Source organism: Ostrea edulis, chromosome 1, assembly GCF_947568905.1.
Source record: "Ostrea edulis chromosome 1, xbOstEdul1.1, whole genome shotgun sequence".
Classification (NCBI taxonomy): domain Eukaryota; kingdom Metazoa; phylum Mollusca; class Bivalvia; order Ostreida; family Ostreidae; genus Ostrea; species Ostrea edulis.
This window is the reverse complement of record NC_079164.1, coordinates 4083313-4108298: the sequence shown is the minus strand read 5'-3', so window position 1 is coordinate 4108298 and position 24986 is coordinate 4083313. Positions and strand designations below refer to the sequence as shown.

Genomic DNA, 24986 nt, shown 5'->3' with positions numbered 1-24986 from the left:
TACAAATTAAAAGTTATGCAATATCTGATAATGGAAAATTAAATCTCAAAAAAGATGGAATAAATGCATTCAAGATTTAGACTCCCAGACCTCCAATTAGATTGCTCAGGTCTCCATGTTGTTTTTATTACTTTATCATTTCGTTCAATTCTTTTTTGTGTTTCAGAAGTCTAAATATCTACTCTCTGCCATACTTAATGTCACCAAACATAGAATTGGCATTATTAAAAAGTATTAAAGAGAGCAATGATTATTAAACATAGAGACTTGAGCAAGTCTAACCTCCAATATATCCCATATTTTTTCAGAATATGTCAATTACATGCCATGGATCATATTTGTTGGTTCATAACATCATTGAATATTTGTATCATGGAGATTTCATTAATTAAATTAATGATTTTAAGAACATATTTATCTATAGGTGAAAAATTCATTTCAAAAGTGTTTTGAACTACCTTAACTCGTATGAGCATGCATAAAAATAACAATCATCGGAGGGGTGATAAACATTCTTTTCCCGGATAGAATAACCTTTTATCTCTACACATGACAAGTCCCTGTGCAAAACATCCTGAAACTGAGCCCCTGGTCTGTAAGTTGAAGATAACGAACAGTGATCAATCTCATAACTTTTAGAAGCAATACAAAATAGATATTTGGACAAACAAGGGGATATTAGGCCCTACCTTGTTCACGTGGTGGTGTCTATCAAGTTCAATCGACCGTTAGTGCTGATAAACCACAAATCTTTATCAACAACATGCAATCTTCACTACAACTTGCAAGCGTTGGCAGAAAAACGACTTGAAAATTGTCGGTATATTCACGGTATATTCACATTAGTTCTTTATAATGAGAACTTCGATCCCAATATGAATTTCTTTAAAAATCTTATTTTACCTTTTCGGTATAATCATGTACTGTACAATATATTGGTATCTTATCGTTTAAAATGAAAATACATTTATGCTGTCATTAATTTAGAATATAGATTTTATAAGTAAATGCACAATTATTGAACTAAAATTAATTTTGATAATATCCTGTTTTTCCATTTCCCCGAATGTTCCACCCTTTTGAAAAGGGAAAATGATTAAATAAAATCTCTCTTATTTATCTACAAATCTAATATAATTGTTAGTGTTTGTTGTTTTGAGAAACGTGATTTTATATATTTAATGGGTTTTTTCCATTAATATATATGTATGAAATAAAATCAATGGTTGCCATGGATACGTGAACGCCGCGGTGGTATAGAGGTCAGAGAGTTCGCCCCTCATGCGAAAGGCTTCGAACCCCGGTCGCAACAGTCCTAAGTTGTTAAAACCAGGTAGTGACAGTTCCATCGTCAAACGCTCGGCATCAGGTGTGAATGTCACGGGTCCTCGGAGATGACCTTAAAAATGGATGTCCCATGCCACGGTAGGTATGACACTTTAAAGAACCCTTACTGCTCAATGGCCGTAAGCGCCGAGCAAAGGCCTGAATTTGAAGCCCTTCACCGGTTTTGATGACGTCTCTATATGAGTGAAAAATTATCGAGAGAGACATTAAACAAGAACATGCATTCATGGAGACGTTTGAGATATGGTTACCATGGCAATGAATAAAGGAAAAATGGCTTTACTTACTATTTTGTATTTTTATTGGTCGAAAAGTAATGATAATTTCCCCTACATTGATTAACAATTTCATGCCTACTTTATTAGGTATATTGGGTTCAATATGGAGAAAATCTATTTTTAGTAACATATCTCTGTAGAGATGTGTAAGAGATAAAATAAAATCACATATAACGTTTGTATATCTAGGGGGGGGGGGGGGGGATATATATCAGTATCAGCCCAATCCATGACGGTTGATGTGCCACCCTTTTCATGATTTTTACATGGAACAGCACTTAAAAATTCATTTTGTCTAAGTTGCTTTTAAGTTTACAACAATAGTGTAATAAACCACCTCGCAAAATTAAACTATTTTACTTTCATTCTGCGTCTGATTGATCACCCCCACCCATTTTTGGCCATAAACATGGCTAAAGAAGGGAGATGTACATATGTGTAATTGATTCATTAAATATTATTTAACGACCCTCTCGAGAATTTTTCACACATATGGAGACGCCGATGAAGGGCTGCAAAATGTTGGTCTATGCTCGGTGCTTACGGCATTTGAGCATGGCGAAATATTTATCTTGTCACACCTGTTGTGACACAGAGCCTCGTTTTTTGTGGTCTCATCCGAAGGACCGCTCCATTTAGTCGCCTCTTACAACAAGCAAGGTGTATTTAGGACCAATTCTAACCTGGATTCCCACAGGGCTATGTTTATTTGATGATAATATTTATTTATCTATATATTTATGTATCTATATGTATCTATCTATCTATCTATTACTTTATTCACACTCCACTAAGGCTATTTCGTGTTGTAGAGGATGGACTATAATTATGTTGAATTGAGCATGCATCTGTCACATCTTTGACCAGGTAAAATACTGAGTAATATAAAGGCTACTAGCATGCAATGCATGTTAAACCCGGAGGTCTTCCCAGGAATCCTGGTCATGTAGTATCTGACTACATCGTCGATCGAGGGTGGACCATCTTTTCTGATTTGCATAAAAGTATTATATTAAAAAAGCAAAATGATGCTAAACATCATTTAGTTGCCCTTTAGCATATCTCGGATTTTAGTTTTTAATTAACAAGTTATCAGTTAGTTCCATTATTGGTCTTTTTACTCGCCAACACTCATTTCGTAGTAATATCTGAAGATACAGACATGTCATGAAAGCCTCATAGTTTCCTATATATGAATCTCTGAGTTTTATGAGTTGAATTTCTAATTTAACTAGTTCTTAAATGTTTTTTAAACCTTAAATATATCAACCCAGATTCTTTAGCCTCTGACAGGCATTTTAATCTGTCAGTTCCAGGGGCTGGTCAAGGTATGCTGGACCGGAATAAGTCTATCTTCTTGCAAAGTACAAGTTCCATCGCCTTTATTAACATATCTCACTGTCGATATTACTTGGGATCAAACGAAATCATTACACTACATGAATTATGGAACTCACTATTAATATGTTGTACCCAGGCTCGATTATAATTTCCAGATTAAGTTTAAAACTTTGCATTAATTGTAAAGTTTGTAAATTTATCATTATGTCAAAATGGATTTAGATTAGTTGATAACCAATGATGTTTTCCAAAAGAAATGAATGAGTTAAAGCAGAGAGGAATATAAAATTTATCCAACTCAAAATGATCAAAATGATAAAAAAAAAAAAGTACTAAAGGAATAAAAAAATTCTAACGAGATGACAGTAATAAACTTCCATACATTGTAGAAAATATAGCATCATAGCAATATCGGGCTTCCACACATCTCAAAGTAATATCGAGCAAGGCTAAATTTAAAAACTGGGATAACCTAAATATGAAAATGGCAAATCGAAAGAAAGATTAAGGTAGGGGATATCTTAATCTACCCTAATCGAAAGTAAATCGACTCTACTAAGGTATCAAAATTTCATAAGTAAAAAAGAAACTTCTTACAACTGTTTCCTTCACAACGTTATTGTTGAAAACCCTACTATATGTAAAACACAAAGTTTTTGGGGAAAGCACAGACCTCAAGTTCTTCACCATAGCTGAATGACTAATACATGATACAAAAGTTTGAAACAGCCTGATGATAGTATGTACAATGTATTCGTGCTTTTAAACTCCCTGACTATTTGTAATACTGATAACGTTTGTGATACTGATGGAGAACCCGGTCCATATTTCATAGCTTGTTTTAGATTCCTTTTTTTGCCCATTTTAAAAGTTGCATTCTACATGTGTTGGGATACAAATAGAAAAATACGAGTACCATTGTAACATGAAATCAATACCTTTTTCTAGTAATCTGTAGGGTTCACTATGTTAAGTCTTATTCAATATTTAAAGAGTTTAAATGTCTTTGTGCTCCGTAAAATAGACAAGGCGACATCTAATCAGGAAATACGGGGATCAACTTGCATGTCAATTACATCGTTAGATAGGACAATTTCGAAAACGAAAGTAAAATAATTTCCGCCATGTTTATGTCATTCTCATTTTTCTATGTGAATGACGATTAGTGACCAATATATCATGGATGCATATTCTCCCAATCTAATTAAAATTAGATGTTAGATCCGCTCACATACTCGCAAGACAAACATCTAACAACATCCCATAGAGGGTCACGTCAGAGGTCAAATGTGCAACAGCCAATCAAATTTCTCGCTTCATATCGATAGGGTATTATCCCACAAGTTCATGCATTGTTTACGTAAGGAAGAGAAAAAATGGCAGCACCCACGATCATGACTTATTTATCGCGTGTTTTGTTTAAATTTTAAACTATGGCGATATCGGGGGATCTTTTCATGTATACTTCAACAAAGAAGACATTTAAGTATCTGTGACTTCACATTTGTCGAAAAATTCTTTAGGTTAGTTTTTTTGTCTTTTACAAACATTCAACTTATGGAGGAGAGGACTATTATATAGTACATGAGTTCATCTCATCGGTTAAACCTTACATTGCACTGTTGTGACCAGGCAATATAAATCAATCTGCCTATGTAAAAGTTATGAAATTTCCATGCAATAAATCATACAAAAGATTCAGAATTCATAGAACATGCTTGAGGTAGGATCAAGTGCTAAAAGGAGTAAGTATGCATACAATTTTCGTTATTTTAGGGGGGTGAATAAATTCATTTAGACTTTTCCAAACATTATAATCATAGAGGGGAGTGCGGCTGCCCTTCAGTACATACAATAAGGGAGTTTAGCTCATCTTTTTGACTTTTTGTAGTGTGCGAAAGGATAATCATAGTTGTCAGATCACGTGGGATTAATGAAACTAAAGATATTTCATGGACTGTCCATGAGGTTGACGTTGCTGGTTAGATCGGGTCTGATCTATAAGTTTACTAAGCTCCTGATGTTATAAAACTGACAACAACTTCATAACTGTCTTTAACTTTGTATCATTGTCTCTTTTTGAAAATCCATGTCCCTTTGCTAATATTGAGGTTGATTTCCAGGGATCCGTGTTTGCCCATTTTTTTTAAATTTTGTAGTTTTTTTAATAAGATTTATACACCTGATCAATATTCGTTATTTTCACTTGTTCATGTGCATTCTCATGTATACATTTTACAATTCATCACGTAATTTTACTCCTGATCAATGAATGCATTCGATTTTGTCATAATATTATCTGAGATATCTATTTTCGATATCAAAAACAGGGAGTGGCATGTTTCTGTGTTTGTAACTTTAACTTTGGCCATGTCATTCAAAATAAATTAGGAGTTGATTTCTCACTACGTGGATTAAAATGTCAGGGCCAACACTTTGACAGATAACAAAGGTCACTCATCAAGATCGTAACAGAACGTGGACTGGGGATAGCTTTTCACATCAAACTCATTTTGTCTACCGTAGTAATGAAATTTTCACCTCTCTTCTCACAATTTTAGACGGAACGACAGCAGGACGATGGGTAGAGGGATGATGTGGATGAAATGGATATTGCTCTTTAAAGTTTGTCAGCATACACTCTGTATTGAGGAACCATACCGACCTGTCGATAGGGACACCTCATGTTTGGAGATTAAAGTGGAGTCTCGCCTGAGCTGTAATAATAGAGATCAATTCTATCACTGTCTTCTGGATGAAAATTACATCAAGGAGTTTGAAGTTTGCAGGGACTGGAAATGGATCCCAGGAGGTATCAAACTTCTATGAATGATGTGTTAGCTTTTTTGCTCAGCAAAGTATCACATCTATGTTGGCTTACATGTCCCGTTAACTTTCAGTATCAGTCCAGTCGTTTTAGAAACAAAACCAGGTGATACAAGCTAAGTTCAAAATGGACACTTCAATATTTCTATATAATGAAATGCATTCAATTATGTATTATATGATGCCATGGTATACTATGCGTAACGTAGAAATTTTCAGAACTTATTTTGGTGGAGCTTAGTTTTTCATTGTATATTTATCACAGACTGTTATGATATACAATGTACCTCTGCTCCATAAAAACAACGTATTTGTCACTGTTTCAGATTTTGATTAGCAACATAAATAAATCAACATGCATCTTCATTATATTGACATTCAAGAGTAATGTGATTGGGTATGCATTAAACAAAATTGGAGGGGGGGGGGGCACAAACCGCAAAACCTTTAATGGAAGTAAACATGAAAATGTGACAAAGGTTTTAGATATGTCCTTTTAATGTATATAATGAATTCTGAAAAACACTCAGATGTAGCTTCAGTAGGGATATATTTCATAAAGATTAACTAACCTTGGGAGCTGCAATATTGAAAATATTATTACCTGCTTGGTTATCTCTTAGCATCCACTAGAGGGCAGCGCTGATACTGACGTCAGTAGGACATATTGTGTATGTTTGTCACATTATAAGCATCAACGTTATAAGGTCATCAACAGAAGGTGAATTGAATATGGGATATCTGTTTGAACCTGGTGTTACAGAGGAAGAAATTGTTTCTCAGAATAATACTTCTTCACAAGCAGTTGATTTTAATGAGAGAGGAATTTTCCTTGATTGGTATGCCTGTGGAAATTGTAGCTATGTATATTCAACGGATGTCTTTGTTGTCATGAGTTTGAACATTTTGTGTCAGATTACATAGATATACATGTACGCATAAAGTGCAGTTCCCTACATTCATATTTTAACATGGTGTGTCGGTCCTGTTATAAATGATTCAGCTTACATTTATCCATGAATTCATGTATCCAGAGAGGAAGGGTCTCAAAGGACATGGATAACAACGTGTTAAACAAGTAAGAAAAGCACGAAAATGAAAAATACCTTAAGTAAGTATTTTTTATTTAAAGTCGGAACTATATACAGGTAACAATAAAATGAGCTAAGAGCTCTTTAACCGACTATATAGCAAAACAAACAAAACACAAGCACTAATGATATATAATTGCATGCATAGACATAAAAACAGAAATTTGAATAAAACAGGACGCATTCATGTATACAGACATCACAAGTCATACACAGGGACTAGCTATATTAAGATGCACATGCAGCACTGAAAACAGTTTGCAACACAAACATAAAAATATGGATATATATATAGACTAAATAAATATGCATACCTAAGAGACAGAGCAGAGTAAAAATAATACAGTTAAATGTGTACATGTTAGCTTAGAAGCATAGTTAGAAGTTAGATCAAAGCTTTAAGATTTAGGCAGGAGAGGCTGGAATCTGCATAAGCTGCATTTGCAATTTAATTCCCCGCACCAATTTTTAATATAATTTGAGAATAGATTATATGATGTAATATTTCTTGCTTCGTTTGGCAAATAGTTCCAGAGCTTCATATCTAAAAGATTTAATCCCGTACCCGGTTGTTCTAGGTACTTCCGCTGTATTTGTATATCTAAAATTGTATGAATGGTTTTTTTTATAACAACTAGATCTTGTAAAAAAAAAAGTGGGGACATTTTGTTGATAATTTTAAAAGTTTCTAAAGCTATTGTTCGCATTCTTTTTGTTTTTAGTGAAGGTAATTTAGATGGTTTTAATAAGTTTTCGTAAGTACTTTTATAGTCGGGGAGGGTGGGGGAAATCAGAGTAGTTTTACCCTCATTTGTTGTGACATAAATTAAGGGCGCATTTCATAAAGAGCATTGCAGATATGAAGGACTTCTTATAAGAAAACACCTCAGAGCCTTATACAGATTCTAAATAAGTATTTTTTTTTAAAATGTAAATAAAAAATATAATTGTAAATTGCATCTCTAAAATGTATCTGTTGTCCATGTACATCACTTATTATAAGATATATAAATTAGATGACTATATTGCAGTACTTCTATGACAGTCACGTACCTTAATTATCCCCAAATATTTTAAAATCTAATACAATACATTGAATTGAAATCTTGAAATATGCAGTACTTCTGAGTAAGTTCAGCAGTTGGAGGAGCTGGAAATATTTTGTGGGGGCGTTTTCTTCTTTTTTATAATACATTGTAATTAAATTTGATTTCAATTATATTTGCTCCAAATTCTTATCCATGAATTCTAATATGAATCCAAAAACTTCTGCTAAATAACAATGACCCAGTCAACACCAATGTCTCTCATCTACGTCAGAGCACAGATGCATACTGGGAAATAATGGATGACCTCCATAAACCTTTAACTTAGCGTATTTAATTGTAATAGAAACAAGCTAATTGAATTTAGGCCACATTATTCAGTTTCAGGAGGTCTTTTAAGTTTATTATGCAACAAATATTTTTTTCATGTTCACTTCCTTTAAGTGTCGCTAATATGTGACATCCAACATATGGCATTTATGCTGAGACACTAATTAATCATGCTGAGATGCAACTTTATTATGTCGCCATCACATAGCTCACCTTTCCGTTGTGTATATGTTCTTCTGTCATACCTTAGAATACCGAGACCGTGAGAAACAGAACTTGAATTTTCAGTATCATAAGCAAAACACGTGTTCCAAGGAATGCTAGATTTGACATTCCGAATTTGTCGCTGAAGCTTAATCAAGTAAATGTTTCATTAGCAATGAAGATATCTAGTGAAAAGATTCTTAGTGATTGCAAATAAAAAAAATGTACAGATTACAATAGGTATATAGAATAATATCTGGATAAAAAATGATTATTTTTCGTAGTTTTCCACATGTAGAAAGCATTCGACACAGGCGGGGAGAATGACTGTTTTCCGTAATTCTTCACATTCTGTGGTCGTTTGCCAAAACAACCTTTCATTGGGTCAAATCCTGTCTGACGTGTTTCATACCAATTGTTAGGTCTTTCTTGGCTCGCTGATTTTGACTAAGGATAACTTCGTTTACTTGATCAAGATATAGGGATCACGGCGGGTGTGACCGGTTAACAGGGGATACTTACTCCTCCTAGTCACCTGATCCTACCTCTGGCGTGTCCAGGAGTCGTGTTTCTCCAACAATCTATTTTGTATTGCTTATAGGAGTTTGAGATTGATTAAATGAGATTGGTTACTGTTCGTTATGTTCACCTTTCTAGAAAGCATTGAGCGCAGAAATGGCAAAACTTTGTATTTATACATATACCATAATTTTTATCTTTGTAGTGTGTAATTTTGTAGGTACACTTGATGTTTCTTGATTGGAAAACGTTAACGGATATTAGTATTTTTGTGTATAAATTATCCAAAGATTGAGGAATTGCGTCATTTTGATATAAGGTGAAGATAGATGCATTATATTCCAAATTGTATAGTTTTGTGAATATATACCGGATCGATATGACTTAAGGATAAAATATGAGTCATAGTCTCTCTGGAATGCACCCGATCTCTTCATAGACATAGTTTATTGTATCTGTAATGAATATATGCAAATTTCTAATTCACTTAATATCTAATAGATAATGTCCAGTAGATGATACATGTAGATACTTTGTTAAGATGTTATTCAAGAAACAAACTAACGGTACATTGACGTATAATCAATACTTGGAAAATATGAATATAGTAAAAATAGACCTTCAATCAGAAATATGGCTGGTATTTATTTATTGGAAACCCTTTTCCTTTGATGTTTTGTAGGCAAATGTGCATATTTCAACTCTTATGGAATAGGTAATATTGATGAGAGGGATTGCACAAAAAATTCAACTTTAAAATGTGCAACAGGGCAGTACCGATCGGATCTAAATCCACAATGTGAGTTCTTTTTGTTTTAAATGAAACAATATGATAAAGAAACCTTGAGGTTTGCTACGTATAGATGTGTGAACTTTGATCCAAAAAAGAGATAAATACATTCTTCAAACTGCATCCACAGATTATGCTCTGTCTATATTCAATTTATCCAAAATGCACTCTTATCAATGGACATATGAAATCGCATTTGCACTATTCCGTTTAACAAACTTTGACGGGAAAAGCCATGTTTATTGCATTCCTTATAGACTGAAAGATTGATTTACTAATATAATTAAACTTCAAAGACATTAGCAATTCAGGGCTCTTCCAATATATCACATGTTCCCGGGCAGGTGACACGAATAGGAAAACAAGAGATTCCTTTTTTTTTTTTTTTTAAAAAACATGAAATTTGACAGCACACAAATCTTCCTCAGATCAGATGATTCTTAATTTCCGTCACACTCCTTTACAATGAACAAATGTGAAGATGATAAACAGTCATCAATATCACAAATCCCATAAAGAATACGAAATGATGAGAAGGACAAAAGACCCTTGGCCGTACCAGAGGTTTGATCAAGCGTCTAGGAGGAGTCAACATCCCCTATTGTGATTGATCACTGTTCGTCATATTCACCTTTTCATTTAATAGATATTGAATATGGAATGCTGTATTAGACACAATAATCTACCTGAGGATCATCATATTTTCGTGAAAGGCCGTTTTTATTCGCTGATGGGTCTAGCTCCCCTGTATAAATAAAAAGTAGGATTTATTTATAATCCGCTGTAAAAATATTTTAAGTCAGTCAATATTTTCGTATTTTTGAACACCAAACGAGAAAGAGATGTTGAAATATATACCATAGGATTTTCATAATAATTTTCAGATAGTTCCTGTTATGTGAAGAAAAGAATCGCAATCACAACCCCAATCATCACAGTGAATGTAAGGTATGGTATATGAATCATGAAAATAACTGGAATCACTGCAATTCATTTAACTATATTTGTATGATAATCACGCTTTATTTTGTAAATGTCCCTAGACCTGGATTAATTGTCAATGAGCTATCATATTCGGACTGTCTACATGTCCGTCCGTACCTTTAATAAAGTCATAACTTTTGAACTATATAGGATCAAAACTAAATCTTTGTACTTGTTGAATGGACAGGTTAAGGTCACATTTAGTTATTGAGATCAGTGGTCACGATCTTAGGGCGGGTGTGACCGGTCAACAGGGGGATGCTTACTCCTCCTAGGCACCTGATCCCACCTCTGGTGTGTCCAGGGGTCCGTGTTTGCCCAACTATCTATTTTGTATTGCTTGTAGGAGTTATGAGATTGATCACTGTTCGTTATCTTCACCTTGCATATATTATTTTAAAAATATTTCTTGTCTTTTTTAGACTTTCAATAACATCAATTTCCCATATTTATGTAGCAATATTCCATTTTCATCTGCATGTGATATTTATATTTCTCAACTGATTCGATACACAAGAGCTTGTAATGAGTATGGTCAGTTTTTAAAATCGAAACAAGCTACTGAAAAACAAGTTGATGTTTCAGGGGTTCCAACATTCGCGTTTAAAATCAGCATTTCGCAAATTCTATGGTCGTTATAACGATCTAGTTCGTCAATACAACCTATCATTGGGCCAAATGCTGTCTGGTGTGTTTCACGTCGATTGTTAGGCCGCTCTTGGCACACTGATTTTGACTACGGATAACTCCGTTTACCTGATCAAGATTTTGGGCTAATGATAAGTGTGAGCGGTCGACAGGAGATGCTTACTACCTGATCCCGCCTCAGATATATCCAGGGGTCCGTGTTTGCCCAACTCTCTATTTTGTATTGCTTATATGAATTATGATATTGATCACTGTTCGTTATCTTCATATTTCATATCATCAACACTGATCAAATATCTTCATAGTTTGAAAGATATGATTAAAATGGGGAGTGGATCAAGGATTAAAAGTTTTTTTGGTCAGGTGTATATATTCATAAACCTGTATTCTGATCACTATTTCAGCCGAATAGATACAACAACATTAGATGGAGGGAACTCAATAGAACCGGTATTTCCAGAGTCACAGTTTAACGGGAGGTCTGTACTGCAATTCATCAGAATCATCAATACTACATTAAAATCTTTTGAAATCAATAAGATGTTAAGAAGGTCTGAATATTATAGACGAGAAGATTATCTGTATGGATTATTTAGAAGCTTTGACTGTTCAAATATTTTGTTTCATCAACAAAGATCGCAAATCTTACCGACGATTTTTTTCCCTTAAAATAAATACATACAAAATCTAAATTAAAAAATCATGACAGACTTTTTCACAAGACATGAATACAAAATCTAAATCGCATAATTTGTGGAAGCCCGTTTCAGAAGACATAAATGTATAATATAATTATCTTCTTCCCATAGTACCTTTCCAATTTACAAATGATATGGTTTAGGATTCAAAATATTTTCGCTTATTAAAACAATATGAAAAAGTGAAGTTCAAAAGTTTGATAGTGCTTGGCAAAATCTACTCCATTAGCAAACTCTGTAAGTAGGTAGTTTCAAAGCAGTGGATTTCCTTTGAACATAATCACATTCAAAGGTAATTGCTTTTCTTATATGATTTTTCCAGAGCCATAGGAACTGCATTCAATGTTGCTGTACCACTTGTGATAGTTATTGTTGTAATTGTGGTGTGGAAGAGAAGAAGGCACAGACGAGGTACATATCGGGTCATATACTCGTTAAAATACTATTTCTATATTGCATTGCTAGAAATTCTTCAAAATCACGTCTCCGTTCAGACATTCCACTCAATTGGACAAATGGCACACTGATTTTGACTACGGTTAACTCCGTCTACCTGATCAAGATATAGGGCTCATGGGGGTGTGACCGGTCGACAGGAGATGCTTACTCCTCCCCTGGTGTGTCCAGGTGTCCGTGTTTGCCCAACTATCTATTTTGTATTGCTTATGGGATTTATTGATCACTGTTCGTTATCTTCACCTTTCGTATGAGTTACCGTATCTATTCTACATTCCACATTCCAAACTTCATAAAACTCTTTATTTTGTTGTCTTTATAAGAGTTAAGGGATATATCACTTCGTTTTCTTCACCTTTCAAACAGTATATGTTTATTAAGTCCCTTTCTTTACTTCTTACATAAGTACATGTATTATCTCCTGTGACAAAGGAACTTTAAACGTATCATATGACGGAATATACCTGAAGTAATTTGGATTCTCAAAAACTCAACATTGCAGTGAATTTGAGAGATATAAAACGGGAATGAAAAACGGCATTAACAACACAGACAATTTATTTTGATAAAAGGTAACAAATTAGAGACCCCCAAAATACCGTACGTTTTCTTCAAGGATCACTGGATTCGGGCGGAGCTGATCTATGATCATTGTTATTTACCTGGCCAAGACATCAGGGTGTAGTTATAATTTTGATATACACAGGACGTGTCTCAGAGCCCTCTGCAGAGTTTCTGTTGTCATGGTGTTTGAATAATGATTGTATTCCTCAGGATAGCTGACAGACAATCTACATCCACCCCATATTTACTTATATAGCTCTCTCTCTCTCTCTCTCTCTCTCTCTCTCTCTCTCTCTCTCTCTCTGTTAGTCATTGACTCAATGAATAATTTTTGTTATCATAAATTGATGACCTAAATTTATTTCAATAAGTTACAAGTTTTAGAAATTAATGTGCAAATTATTGTATGATTTCTGACTGTGTAATTTATAACACATGTATATAGAGGGGAATTACAATTATATTGCTGAGGGGTCTTTTTAATATTTATACAAAGATCGGTTAAAAATTATTCAAACAATTGAGCAAGAAATTGAAAAATTAGAAGCTGGTAGACCTGAAGACTTAAATTACGGAAAATGTAGAATTCTAGAAGCAGAATTACATGTAGATTGTATTTATGATGGAAATCTAAAGGCGCACTAGTAAGATCAGAAGCTAAATGGATAGAAAACGAGAAAAAAAAACCAGTAATTCTTATTTTTTTAAACTTAGAAATACAGCATCAATCCTCAAATGTCATTATAGAAATTCTAAACTCAAACAACATCAAGAAATATTGGAGGAAACGGTTAACTTTTATCAAAATTCATATATATGTACTTTTAAATACATAGATGATGAAATCATTGACACTTATTTATCGGAGGTAAATATAGCACTATTAAGTGATGAAAATAAAGACATGTTAGAGCTTTTCCCAACATTCGAAGAATGTACGGAGGCGATTTCTAGTATGAAAAGTGATAAATCACCTGGTATCGATGGTTTGACTAACAAATGTTATCAAATTTTCTGGAATGAAATTGGACCGTATTTTTATGATGCTCTAAAAGAGATTTTTTTTTTTTACAATGAAACAATGACACATACTTAAAGATTATCAGTAATATCATTGGTTTTTAATAAGGGAGCAAAGAATCAACTAAAAAATTATAGACCGATAAGTTTGACAAATACTGACTATAAAATAATTGTCTTTTTTTTTTGGCTAAAAGACGGTAAAAATTTTTAACAGGTATAATTAATGAAAACGAAACTGCTTATATAAAAGGGGGATAATAAAAGGGGGATAATGCAAGATTCATACTTGACATTTTTTAATATTGTGAAACCAAAACTTTGTAAGGAATTTTCCTTTTTTAGATTTTGAAAACACATTCTTTTGGAAGTGTTAGATGATATTATCAAATGGACCAAAATTCTAGATACATAACCAATCTTTAAAATGAAAAATAATGGGTGGCTTTCTAAAATATACTCGATGACAAAGGGGATTAGACAAGGCTGTCCCCTATTAGCCTTCCTTTTTCTTTTTGTAGCAGAATTCTTAGCAATTAGAATAAAAGATAATAATAGCATCAATGATATTGTGATAAAACATTCTGAAATAAAAAGTATACAGCGCGCAGACGATTTAACAGTTGCGGTAAATGACATTTCTATTGCTTGGAAGATTGAAAAATCAGTTTGAAGACCTTTTCGGTATCAGAGTTACAAGTAAAGCGGCCAAATGTCTAGGCATTTTTAGGTTACGATAAAGAGGAATGTTACAATAAAACTCGGTTGAGAATATATAATGATATGTAAAAACTGTTTGAATCCTGGAAAAGAAGAAAGGTAACACTTTTTGGTAAAACATGTATAATAAATGCAATTGTCATTTCAAAATTAATATATGTATCGTCATATAAAAGATACCACAGAGTCGTCCACTCTGCTTCATACTTAGATATTTTATTGAAAGTAGACATTAACGACAAATACACACTGATTTTGACTACGGATAACTCAGTTTACGTGAACAGGATATAGGGCTCACGGCGGGTGTGACCGGTCGACAAGGGATGCTTACTGTTCTAGGCACCTGATCTCAACTCTGGTGTGTCCATGGACAGCATTTAATTTATATCTTAGAATCAGTCATACAAAGATTGCTTCGTTAAGCACCACTCTGATTCTCTGCACAAGTACCCTCATTTTGTTTTTGAAATGATGCTAAAGTTCCTCGGTTGACAATATCTACGCAGTTTTAATGATAAGATCTCCCAACAGTTTTTTGGAATTCCAAAGGGTAACAATTATGCTACTTTATTAAGTGACCGGTTTTTATATTTTTATGATGCAGAATTTATTCAAAAGCTTCTAGATTAGAATAATTCTTTTACGAAAGCATTTTACGCGATATCTATTACATCAAAGTTTTATCTTTCAAAATGCGCACGTTCATTTATATGTCAATTTGATGTTTCATGCCGATTGTTAGGCCGTTATTGGCACACTGATTTTGACTACGGATAACCCCGTTTACCCGATCAGGATACAGGGCTCACGGCAGGTGTGACCGGTCGACAGGGGAATCTTACTCCTCCTACGCACCTGATCCCACCTCTGGTGTACTCAGGGGTCCGTGTTTGTCCAACTATCTATTTTGTATTGCATATAGGAGTTATGAGATTGATCACTGTTCCTTATATTGACCTTTCATTTAACCATCGAGCTTTGTATCTTTGCTGGTGGACAGTCTGTCCCCGAGGACACTTGGTGTTGGATATATGTTCCTTCATGAATATACACAATAACGAAACAATACTGGCTGACACGTCATCCAGTATAAAAAGATGTCACTCTGTGGAGTTTATAAAGGACACAGGCTCCTACAGTTGGTGTCCCTCGGATTATCCATCGAGATATGTCTGATATACAATCGTCAAATTGTCAGCTTTTGTACAGAAACCAAAATATTCTTATACCCAAATTAAAGAATGTTATGCTCCTTTAAGAAATATTTTTGATGATTCCTTCTCATATTCCATGTGCATAATTTCAAACTATTCTGCAAAAAATTGTAAAACTTGTGATATACTGATCACTAGAAATTCATTTAGCAGTAATCTCAATGGTCGTAGTTTCTTTACGGAAACTTTCGATAATTTGATTTAAAAATCTAACGTTGTCTAGGCTATTGAGTTTAATTTGTGTGGCTTATAGGTTCACTTAATAAAAGAATATCGGGGCACAAATTTCATATAAATAATAATACAAGCATTCTAATGCACTGGAGAATTCCATTTTGTCCACGAGGGTAGGGATGTTGGGAAAAAAATACCATCACAGAAACAATCCAACATTAAGTACCCCTTCTCGTAAAAAACGATAAGATCACTGGATCAGGATCCTAGGCATTGCATTTTCATATGGATGCAATGATAATGTATATCATGTGGGAAATTTGACTAGTCCACAAGAAAATAATGTGAATGTGATGGGACTCTTTTCCCAATACTCAAAGCCGAAAACGCAGTCATAGACATCGTTCATATAAAAGACCCGGTATAAATGATGTCATATTTGGTTCACTTTTGCCTTACGGCAACAGACAATTAAGTTCACATCATATTCGAACAAAGCTTTACTTTATTCCACTGCGATTTTTACGTACCTTATTTGAAGAAGCTACAACTAGTTTATACTTGGATTTTTCAACACCTGAATATAGATTGAACTCTATGAGTATGGATGTTACCCATCACAGGCTCTTTAAACCAGCATGGACCATAGACGATATTCCTTCCAAATCATGCCGCCAGTTCCTTAAGCACAAATTTACAAACAAAGGAATAGATGCCGTCAACATAAGCAACATTCTTCGTCATAAAAGGGTTCAGTCGTGTATACCAACTTATTTCAAGTTCAAGTCTACATCCTGTATTTCCTACAGCTATGCTTCTATTATTGCATCCAAAAATTTTAATTATAAACAAACTTTTCAGTGCCTAGATATACACAATCTTATACGTAATCCACCAACGTGTTCTTCATTTTTTCTCAACTATAGTCCAGATGGACATGTCATTACTGGTGATGTTGATATAGTTGAAAATGGGGACCTCCAATGACTTATTCTAAAAGGTCCTAAATACAGAGCATTATGAGTTCTGTCGAAGATTATGCCAGACAATGGGCTAAATATGAAAACGAAGAACTTGACCTGTCAGTATCAGTCTGTGATCTCGAAATAAAAGACATCACAATGTCATCCTCTTCTGCAAGATCTTGTTATGCGTATGGTTAGTTTTAGAATTGCGGCAAGCTACTGACAAAGTTGATGTTGCAGGGGTTTCAAAAGTCTCATTTAAAGTCAGCATTTCGCAAATTCTATGGTCGTTATAACGATCTAGTCTGCCAATACAACCTTTCATTGGGTGAAATGCTGTCCGACGTGTTTCATATTGATTGTTAGACCGTTCTTGACACAGTGATTTTGACTATGGATAACTCTTGATCAAGATATAGGGATCACGGCGGGTGTGACCGGTTGACAGGGGATGTTTACTCCTTTAGACACCTGATACCAACTCTGGTGTGTCCAGGGGTGCGTGTTTCCCTGTCAACTCCCATAAGCAATACAAAATAGAGATTTGGGTGTCAAGGGGTCCAGGAGTCCGTGCTTGCCCAGCTTTTTTTTTTTTTTTTTTTTTGCTTACAGGAGTTATAAGATTGATCACTGTTTGTTATCTTCACATTTTATTAATCAATGTTCGTTATCTTTTGATTGTTTGTTTTTTTACGTCCCTGAGAATTTGTTACTCATATTGATACGTCACGAGATGCAAGTACCACAAAATTTTACGTACCCTTAAAAGTTAAGGATGCACCAGTGGCGATTCATTAAAATGCCAACGTCTGCCGCGAAACGGGAACTCAGTTTTACGGTCATATCATAAAGCCCCTCGATGGTCAGTTCTAGATACCGAGCGTTTAGCAAAGGAACAATTTCTACTTATTTTTACGTCATCGCTTTGACGAAGCTCTAACAACTTATTCATTGTGATCGGTAATAAATCACCTTACCAAACTGTCAAAGCTACTGATGAATCATCGAAACAAAGCAAAGAAATAGAAAGTTGCAATAAATCAAATAAATCATTTCTAAAAACATACTATAAGATTTTATTATCAATATTGAATGTTTTCTTAATCTATAGCTGAAGAAGTAACAAGAAGAGATACAGATGATGTAGAATGTGAAATACATTTGTTATCTGAGGAAAATCAGATTAGTGGCAAAGGGAAACAAGAAGTAATGAATGTTGTCGAAGATGAGCATGGTGAGAGGAAAGATAACGAGGATAGCGATGTGAAACCGCATGCTGATAAAACATCAAACAGGATTGTCAAATCTGCTGATGAATTATTGGGCCAAACTGCCAATCCTACTGATGAATCATGGAAGCAAAATGTCAACTCTGACCCAAATGATGAGAAGAAGGAAATACAAACACATGCTGATGATAATTCTGGAGATGAAAATGCGGAGCTGGAGGATGTTGTAGTAGATAACACACTTCGTGAGAGTGATAACGGGGGTGGGAGTTCTAACAATGTAACAATGAAGCACGTGGATGAACAGGAACATCAAAGTAATATAGCTGATACACACTTGAACAGCTCAGCAGATTCAGGTAGTGACCAGGAAGGTAAGTCAAATGCTTTCGCCCTAGTTCGTAAAATGTTAGACTTATGCGTGGATTTAAATCAAAACAGCTAATGTAATGCTCAATAACACTATAATACTTCCAACATAAATTAACTCCACAATCATGAGTTAGAATTTGTAAGAATGTGGTTGATAATATCTGAGTACCTTGGCATTGTAGATCGATTAGTGTAAAATGTCTAGTACAAAGCTTTAAAGTATGTTAACTTTAAAGAAGGTTTATTTACAGAACATGGTGGTAAATTACATTAGTTGAATGTATATTGGGACATTCGTCTCGTATGGATTAAACTTGTTAAAGAATTGTAATTTTGTTTAGAAAATGAAAAGGATGCATCCGAAGAGATTATAGTAACTGAAGGAATATTTGTTGATTCGCTGGAATCTATAACCAAGAAAGATGAAGGTAATTATTTTTTTACTTCTACATTAAATTTTAAATGGAAGTATTTATTGAATACATCATTATTTTTCACTACTTTATATCCATCCTGGTTTTGTTCCACTTGCTGATTTGATAATTCTGAAAATGAAATAGTACAAACTGTTTGATCAAAATATAGATATCACGGCAGGCATGTTTACTCCCCCTTGGGCATCTGATTTCGCCACTTGTGTGTCCATGGCTCCGTGAATGTTATTCTCTTAATTCTGTACTCGTTATGGAAGTTGATAGACTGGTCACAGATCGTTGATAATCTTTACGGCAACCTGTTATCATTCGAATTATTATAGTACGTAGCAGTCATCCATTATCTGTCAACCGATTCGATACGCAAGAGCGTATGATAAATTTTTAAATCAAGGTTGGTTACTGACAAACATGTTGTGACAGGAGTTCCAATGGTCTGCATATAACCAGTTTTCAAATCGAGACATTATGATGATCTACTTTATCAATACATCCAGTCAATGGGTCGCATGCTGTCTGACGTGCTTCATACTTATTGTTAGGCCGTTATTGGCACACGGATTTTTACTACGGAATACTCCGTTTTCCTGATCAAGTCATAGGGCTCACGGTGGGTGTGACCGGTCGACAGGGAATGCTTACTCCTCTTAGACACCTGATACAACTTCTGTAATGTTCAGGGATCCTTTTTGTTCAACTCTTTATTTTGTGTACCTTGTAGGAGTTATGAAATTGATCACTGTTTGTTATCTTCACATTCCATTAAGAAATTCTTCGAACTTTGTTTGAATAAAAACGAATGAAATTTGAAAGACGCCGTTTTATTTAATTCAAGACAGATTTGGGTGGTTAACCTTGTCACTCATATCCTATCTTAGGGTAAAATATAATTAGCCAGGCTTTCTAGGACATATATTTTGTTGAAGATTAACTTGAGTTGAAATTTTATCATTAGTATATGTACAGATGATTGTAACGGGATGAGCGAAGCTACATTCCAAGTACCAAACAAGAATCATTTAAACCAATATATATATATATATATATATATATATATATATATATATATATATATATATTCATTTACAAAGAAAAGGAAGAAATATAGTTAATTGATAAAGAAACAAACCGCACAAGCACTCGCAAGCCAATCACACACACACACACTCACACACACACACATATATATATATATATATATATATATATATATATATATATATATATACGCACACACACACACAGCTAATATTCACGATAACAGGACAACAGTACCTATCGTATATGCATAAAACAAAAGAAAACCCGGGAAAATTAAATTGCCAATAGAATGGATCGTTTTGTAGCACAAAATTCACACCAAACCGTAGATGTCACACCCAATCCCTCTAGGCCTTCCGGGCTTTATATCCAGACCTGGAAATGGTATAGGATGTCCGAGACGATCCACGTTGATATCGTCACCATCGTCATTTTCACAATCATCATCACCACGATGAAGTCACCATCACAATCATCATCGTTGTCATCATCATCATCATCAACATCATCATCACGATGAAGCCACCATTACGATCATCATCATTGTCATCATCACAGATATGACGCTAAAACATTGATCGATTAATAAATCGTATGATCCCTTATTATAATGGCAAAAATTCATTGAAGCTAGAAAATAGTAAATACATGTCCACTAATATAACATGGTTGTCTTGTGTTACGTTTCTAAGTAATATATTTACAAAAATGGCTGTTTATAAAATGGCGGATAAAACTTCCGGTCACTTACTTCCGTCCAGCCATTTACAAGAAAAGCAACACCCGACAACAACAATAAAATAAAGCAGAATAAGCATTCGTTTTACAGGTAGAGTATAGCAAAGCCATGTCAAAATATCTATATAGAAAATGCTTTACAAACACTCTCTCGCTAATGTCACACCTGAGAGCACATACAGGTAGAGTCTCCAGTGAATGACAGCCAAGGTGACATTGAAGAACAAAAGTTAAAAAGTGCATTTTTCCACAAAATATATACACTACAAATATCATGCAAAAATACTCACCACGGTCTGCTATCCGTGCCCAAGTCATAAGTTCCCTAACTAACATTGAATTCTTGAACGAATGCAGATATTAACCCGCTGTGACAATGTACCCGTCTGTCTCACATGACGGCTCTGCAGGGAATGATCCGGACACTATTGTTCGAGCGTCACTGAGCTATTTACAGAGAATTATGGGTAATTCGAATTTCAAGGCCGTATTCGATATGGCATACTCGTGATTGTTACAATGATATTCATGGAAATTTGTAATGCAGTGATTACAAATATATCGAATTATTACGCTTTATGTTACTAAAAATGCAACATAAATGTGAGAAATTCGTATCAATATGAAACTGACTACTGTTTGTTAACTTCACATCTTTGTGCCATTTCTTAGGGGAAAAAATATTGCAAAGTGGAAAGTGCAAGCAAAATTAAGATGCCACTCCGTGTATTTTTTACGAGAGAGAGAGAGAGAGAGAGAGAGAGAGAGAGTCAGTCACCTCATAGTTCCTAAGGAAAATGATATGTAAATTAGCATAGACCTTGAAACATTTTCGCTAAATCTTGTGATTCATTGCTAACTTTATTTTGTACAAGAGGTTGTCACCATGGTTCCACTTTATCGGAAGTATAATATTTAATGATACTCGCCATGTAAAAAAAAATCTTATACCACAAATGTTAAATTTCCCTTTAAATATGCTAAGAATCAATATGCAACACGCAACATAAATTTTTTTTATTTTCTTAAGTTAGAAATATCAATGATGAATTTTGAAAAAAATTCAAATAATGCTTTCAAATCTTGGACATGGCAATACTTGTCTTATAAAACATAACATAAACATGAAATTGTATGACAATACCGAGTTTGTGAGATTAAATATAAGTATAAACGTATATTTTGTACATATATTAATGGTATCTCAAACCTGGAGAAATTACCTCGTATTTTGCAGATCATGTTTTATCTTCATCATTAATTTGAGTATCTATCGGAAAATTTCTTGATGTGGGTTTATTCAATTTTGATGCATTATTAAGTATTTTTCATAATTCAATATTTACAGAAGAAGGTAGCTGTAGTGAGTTACAGGAACTTTTGGAATATATGTGTACAGGACCAGCGAGGAAGATACTATTTAATGTTGTGAAGATGTATGTGGAGAATCCACACAGTTACTTTCAAGATGAAACAAAAAGGGCTTCAGTAAAAACAGTATTACTACCAGAGTACCATTCAGCCATTGTCACTGAAGCTGAAGACAGACATTCTATTCCTGTATGTTACACCATTCTACAATTGTCACTTAGTGTGGAACATCGATCAAAGTCTGGTTGGGGTAAAAAGGTAAAGGACACAGACACTGGGGTAGGAGATGATGTAGAGAGAGTGCATCAAGTTCACACACTGAGTAGAGGAATTCAGAATCCAGAGGAAATATCTGTGGATGGATATGTAAGGCTGTTTGAAATGTTGATAGGAGCTGTAGAGAGATTAGATATAAAGGGGAAATGTAGCGAGGATTACAGGGAGATAGTGAGGAGATGGGAGAATATCCAGAGGAAGCTGTGGATGAAGGACAAATGGAAAACATTCACAAACTTTATTAAGAAATGGTCATAAGGAATTGAAGGTGATGGTCATGTATATTTGCTTGTATACACATTTTCATGATTTGATTTGATGTTTTCCGCCACACTCAACAATTTTTCAGTTATATGGTGGCGCCCAGTTTTTGTTGGTGGAAGAGAGAACCCAGATACAATGCACCTGGGAAGAGACCATCGACCTTCCGAAAGTAAACTGAGAAACTTTTTCACTTACCGGCGCGAGCAGGATTTGAACCCGCGCCGACAGAGGTGAGAGGCCGTGTGATTTTGAACGCGATACTCTAACCACTCGGCCACGGAGGCCCTCATTTTCATGAAGTATGATGTAGAAGGGTATGATACAGCAAATTTGACGGTGGTTGAAACCCTGAATACCAATTCCTACGCTCCATCAACTTAACAATCTGGACAATGGCGATCATTGATAGATTATACTAAACAATGAGACTAAAATGTCTTACAATTACACTGTCAGGTGAAGGAGATGATTAGTTCCTTTAAGAGTTAAGTTGATACATATTTTTTCGCAACATCTATTTATAAGCCTTACACTTGTTAAGTAGAGGTAATATACAGGGGAATTAATTACGTAATACATTACCTAAACAATGATATGTTTAGATGAGGATCGTCAGGATGAACAGTTTCACTTCAATGACTTATAACACAATATAGATATGTAAAACTTATACGGTACCAAATTTGATGCACCAGATGCGTATTTCGACTAATCAATTTCTCTTTAGTGATGCTCAAGCCGAAATATTGGAAATCCGAAATAGCAATAACCTTAAGAACTAAATTAAACAGAGTGCCAAAGACTGGAGTCAAATTCGTTCAAGTATCAGAGCTATGCATGAGGGAGATAATCCTTAATTTGAAATGCATTTTTAAATTTTATCACGGCAATTAAATATACATCCGTATTTTGAAGCTAGTAACGAAGTATTTAGCTACTGGGCTGTAAAGACTCTCGGGTACTAACAGTCCACCAGCAGAGGCCTCGACCCAGGGGTCATAATGTAAAACTTATACGGTACCAATTTTGATACACCCGATGCGGATTTCGACAAAAATGTCTCTTCAGTGATACTCAACCCGAAATATTGGAAATCCGAAATAACAATATCTCAAGAGATATGTTTAAAGACTTAACACTCTTCTGGACCTCTTATTCTAAGGGTCGGTCCCCTTTTCTCTAATATTAAAACCTTGTGTTTTCAAACATTTTTGTTCAATAAGTATCCAGAAATTCTTTATCGTTTTCGAGTTATTTACAGACCCTGAAGCGTACTACTAAACCATTTGAACCGTTCTGTTCCCGATAAGAACTTTTCTGTTCAAACCGTTCAGTGTTCCGTTCCCAGCCCAAAGTGTTTTGTTCTCGTCTAAAACTGTTCGATCCCCCAAACCGTTTGTTCCCGCATGGTTGTTTGAAACTCGCGTCAGTTCGTGGGTCAACATGGCGTTTGGTCGAGATGAAAAGAGAATATAACTCTAGATTCGCCACAATATTTTAAAGTTGTACATATTTTCATTTTGGGGCAATAACATATGTACTTTCACCAAGATTTTGAAAGGAAATCAACTCGCTGAAAAGGAAAATATGTGAAAATGGATTATTCAGTTTAAAACCAATAAATGAACAAATATATAAATGAATAACGACAATGTTACTGTTGATTTAAAGAAGTCCATGCAGTGGGGACTCTTTTATTGTATTTTATTTTATTTATTTATCTATTTGTTAAATATTCGTTTCTATTTTGTCGATATGGAATTTCAAAACAAGCAAAAGAAGTAATATCGTAAGATCTACTTTATGTATACGAATAAGTCTCAGATTAATATTAATTTGACATGATTTGATGAAAGTGTTGGAAATTTAAAATGAATTACTTTTTAGAATTTCAGCTTGTGTGGTGTCATTGTATGAAGTTATCGAGACACTGAGCGAACACGGAGTCCACACTATAGATCCCATTGGCTTTTTTTATATCCAACTTTAATTCTTTTCAATGTACGTGTACCGAATGGGTAAAATAAGTACTAACAGCTGGAC

General features: G+C 34.5%; 1 protein-coding gene across 3 annotated transcripts; it reads left to right on the top strand.

Moving 5' to 3' along the window:
- The first annotated feature begins 3399 nt into the window (after window positions 1-3399).
- Window positions 3400-22990, top strand: LOC125664403 (uncharacterized). Of its 3 annotated transcripts, none has more exons than XM_056151133.1 (9): window positions 3400-3475; window positions 5528-5778; window positions 9665-9781; window positions 10657-10720; window positions 11809-11883; window positions 12425-12513; window positions 18330-18821; window positions 19161-19247; window positions 22381-22990. In XM_056151133.1, the coding sequence occupies exons 2-9, from the start codon at window positions 5547-5549 to the stop codon at window positions 22935-22937; spliced, it is 1713 nt and encodes a 570-aa protein (XP_056007108.1). In that variant the 5' UTR covers window positions 3400-3475; window positions 5528-5546; the 3' UTR covers window positions 22938-22990. The 3 variants fall into 3 exon arrangements, with proteins under 3 accessions (XP_056007108.1, XP_056007111.1, XP_056007105.1); XM_056151136.1 differs by having other exon boundaries at window positions 3405-3526; XM_056151130.1 differs by lacking the exon at window positions 3400-3475 and adding an exon at window positions 4179-4489.
- Window positions 22991-24986: the final 1996 nt, after the last annotated feature.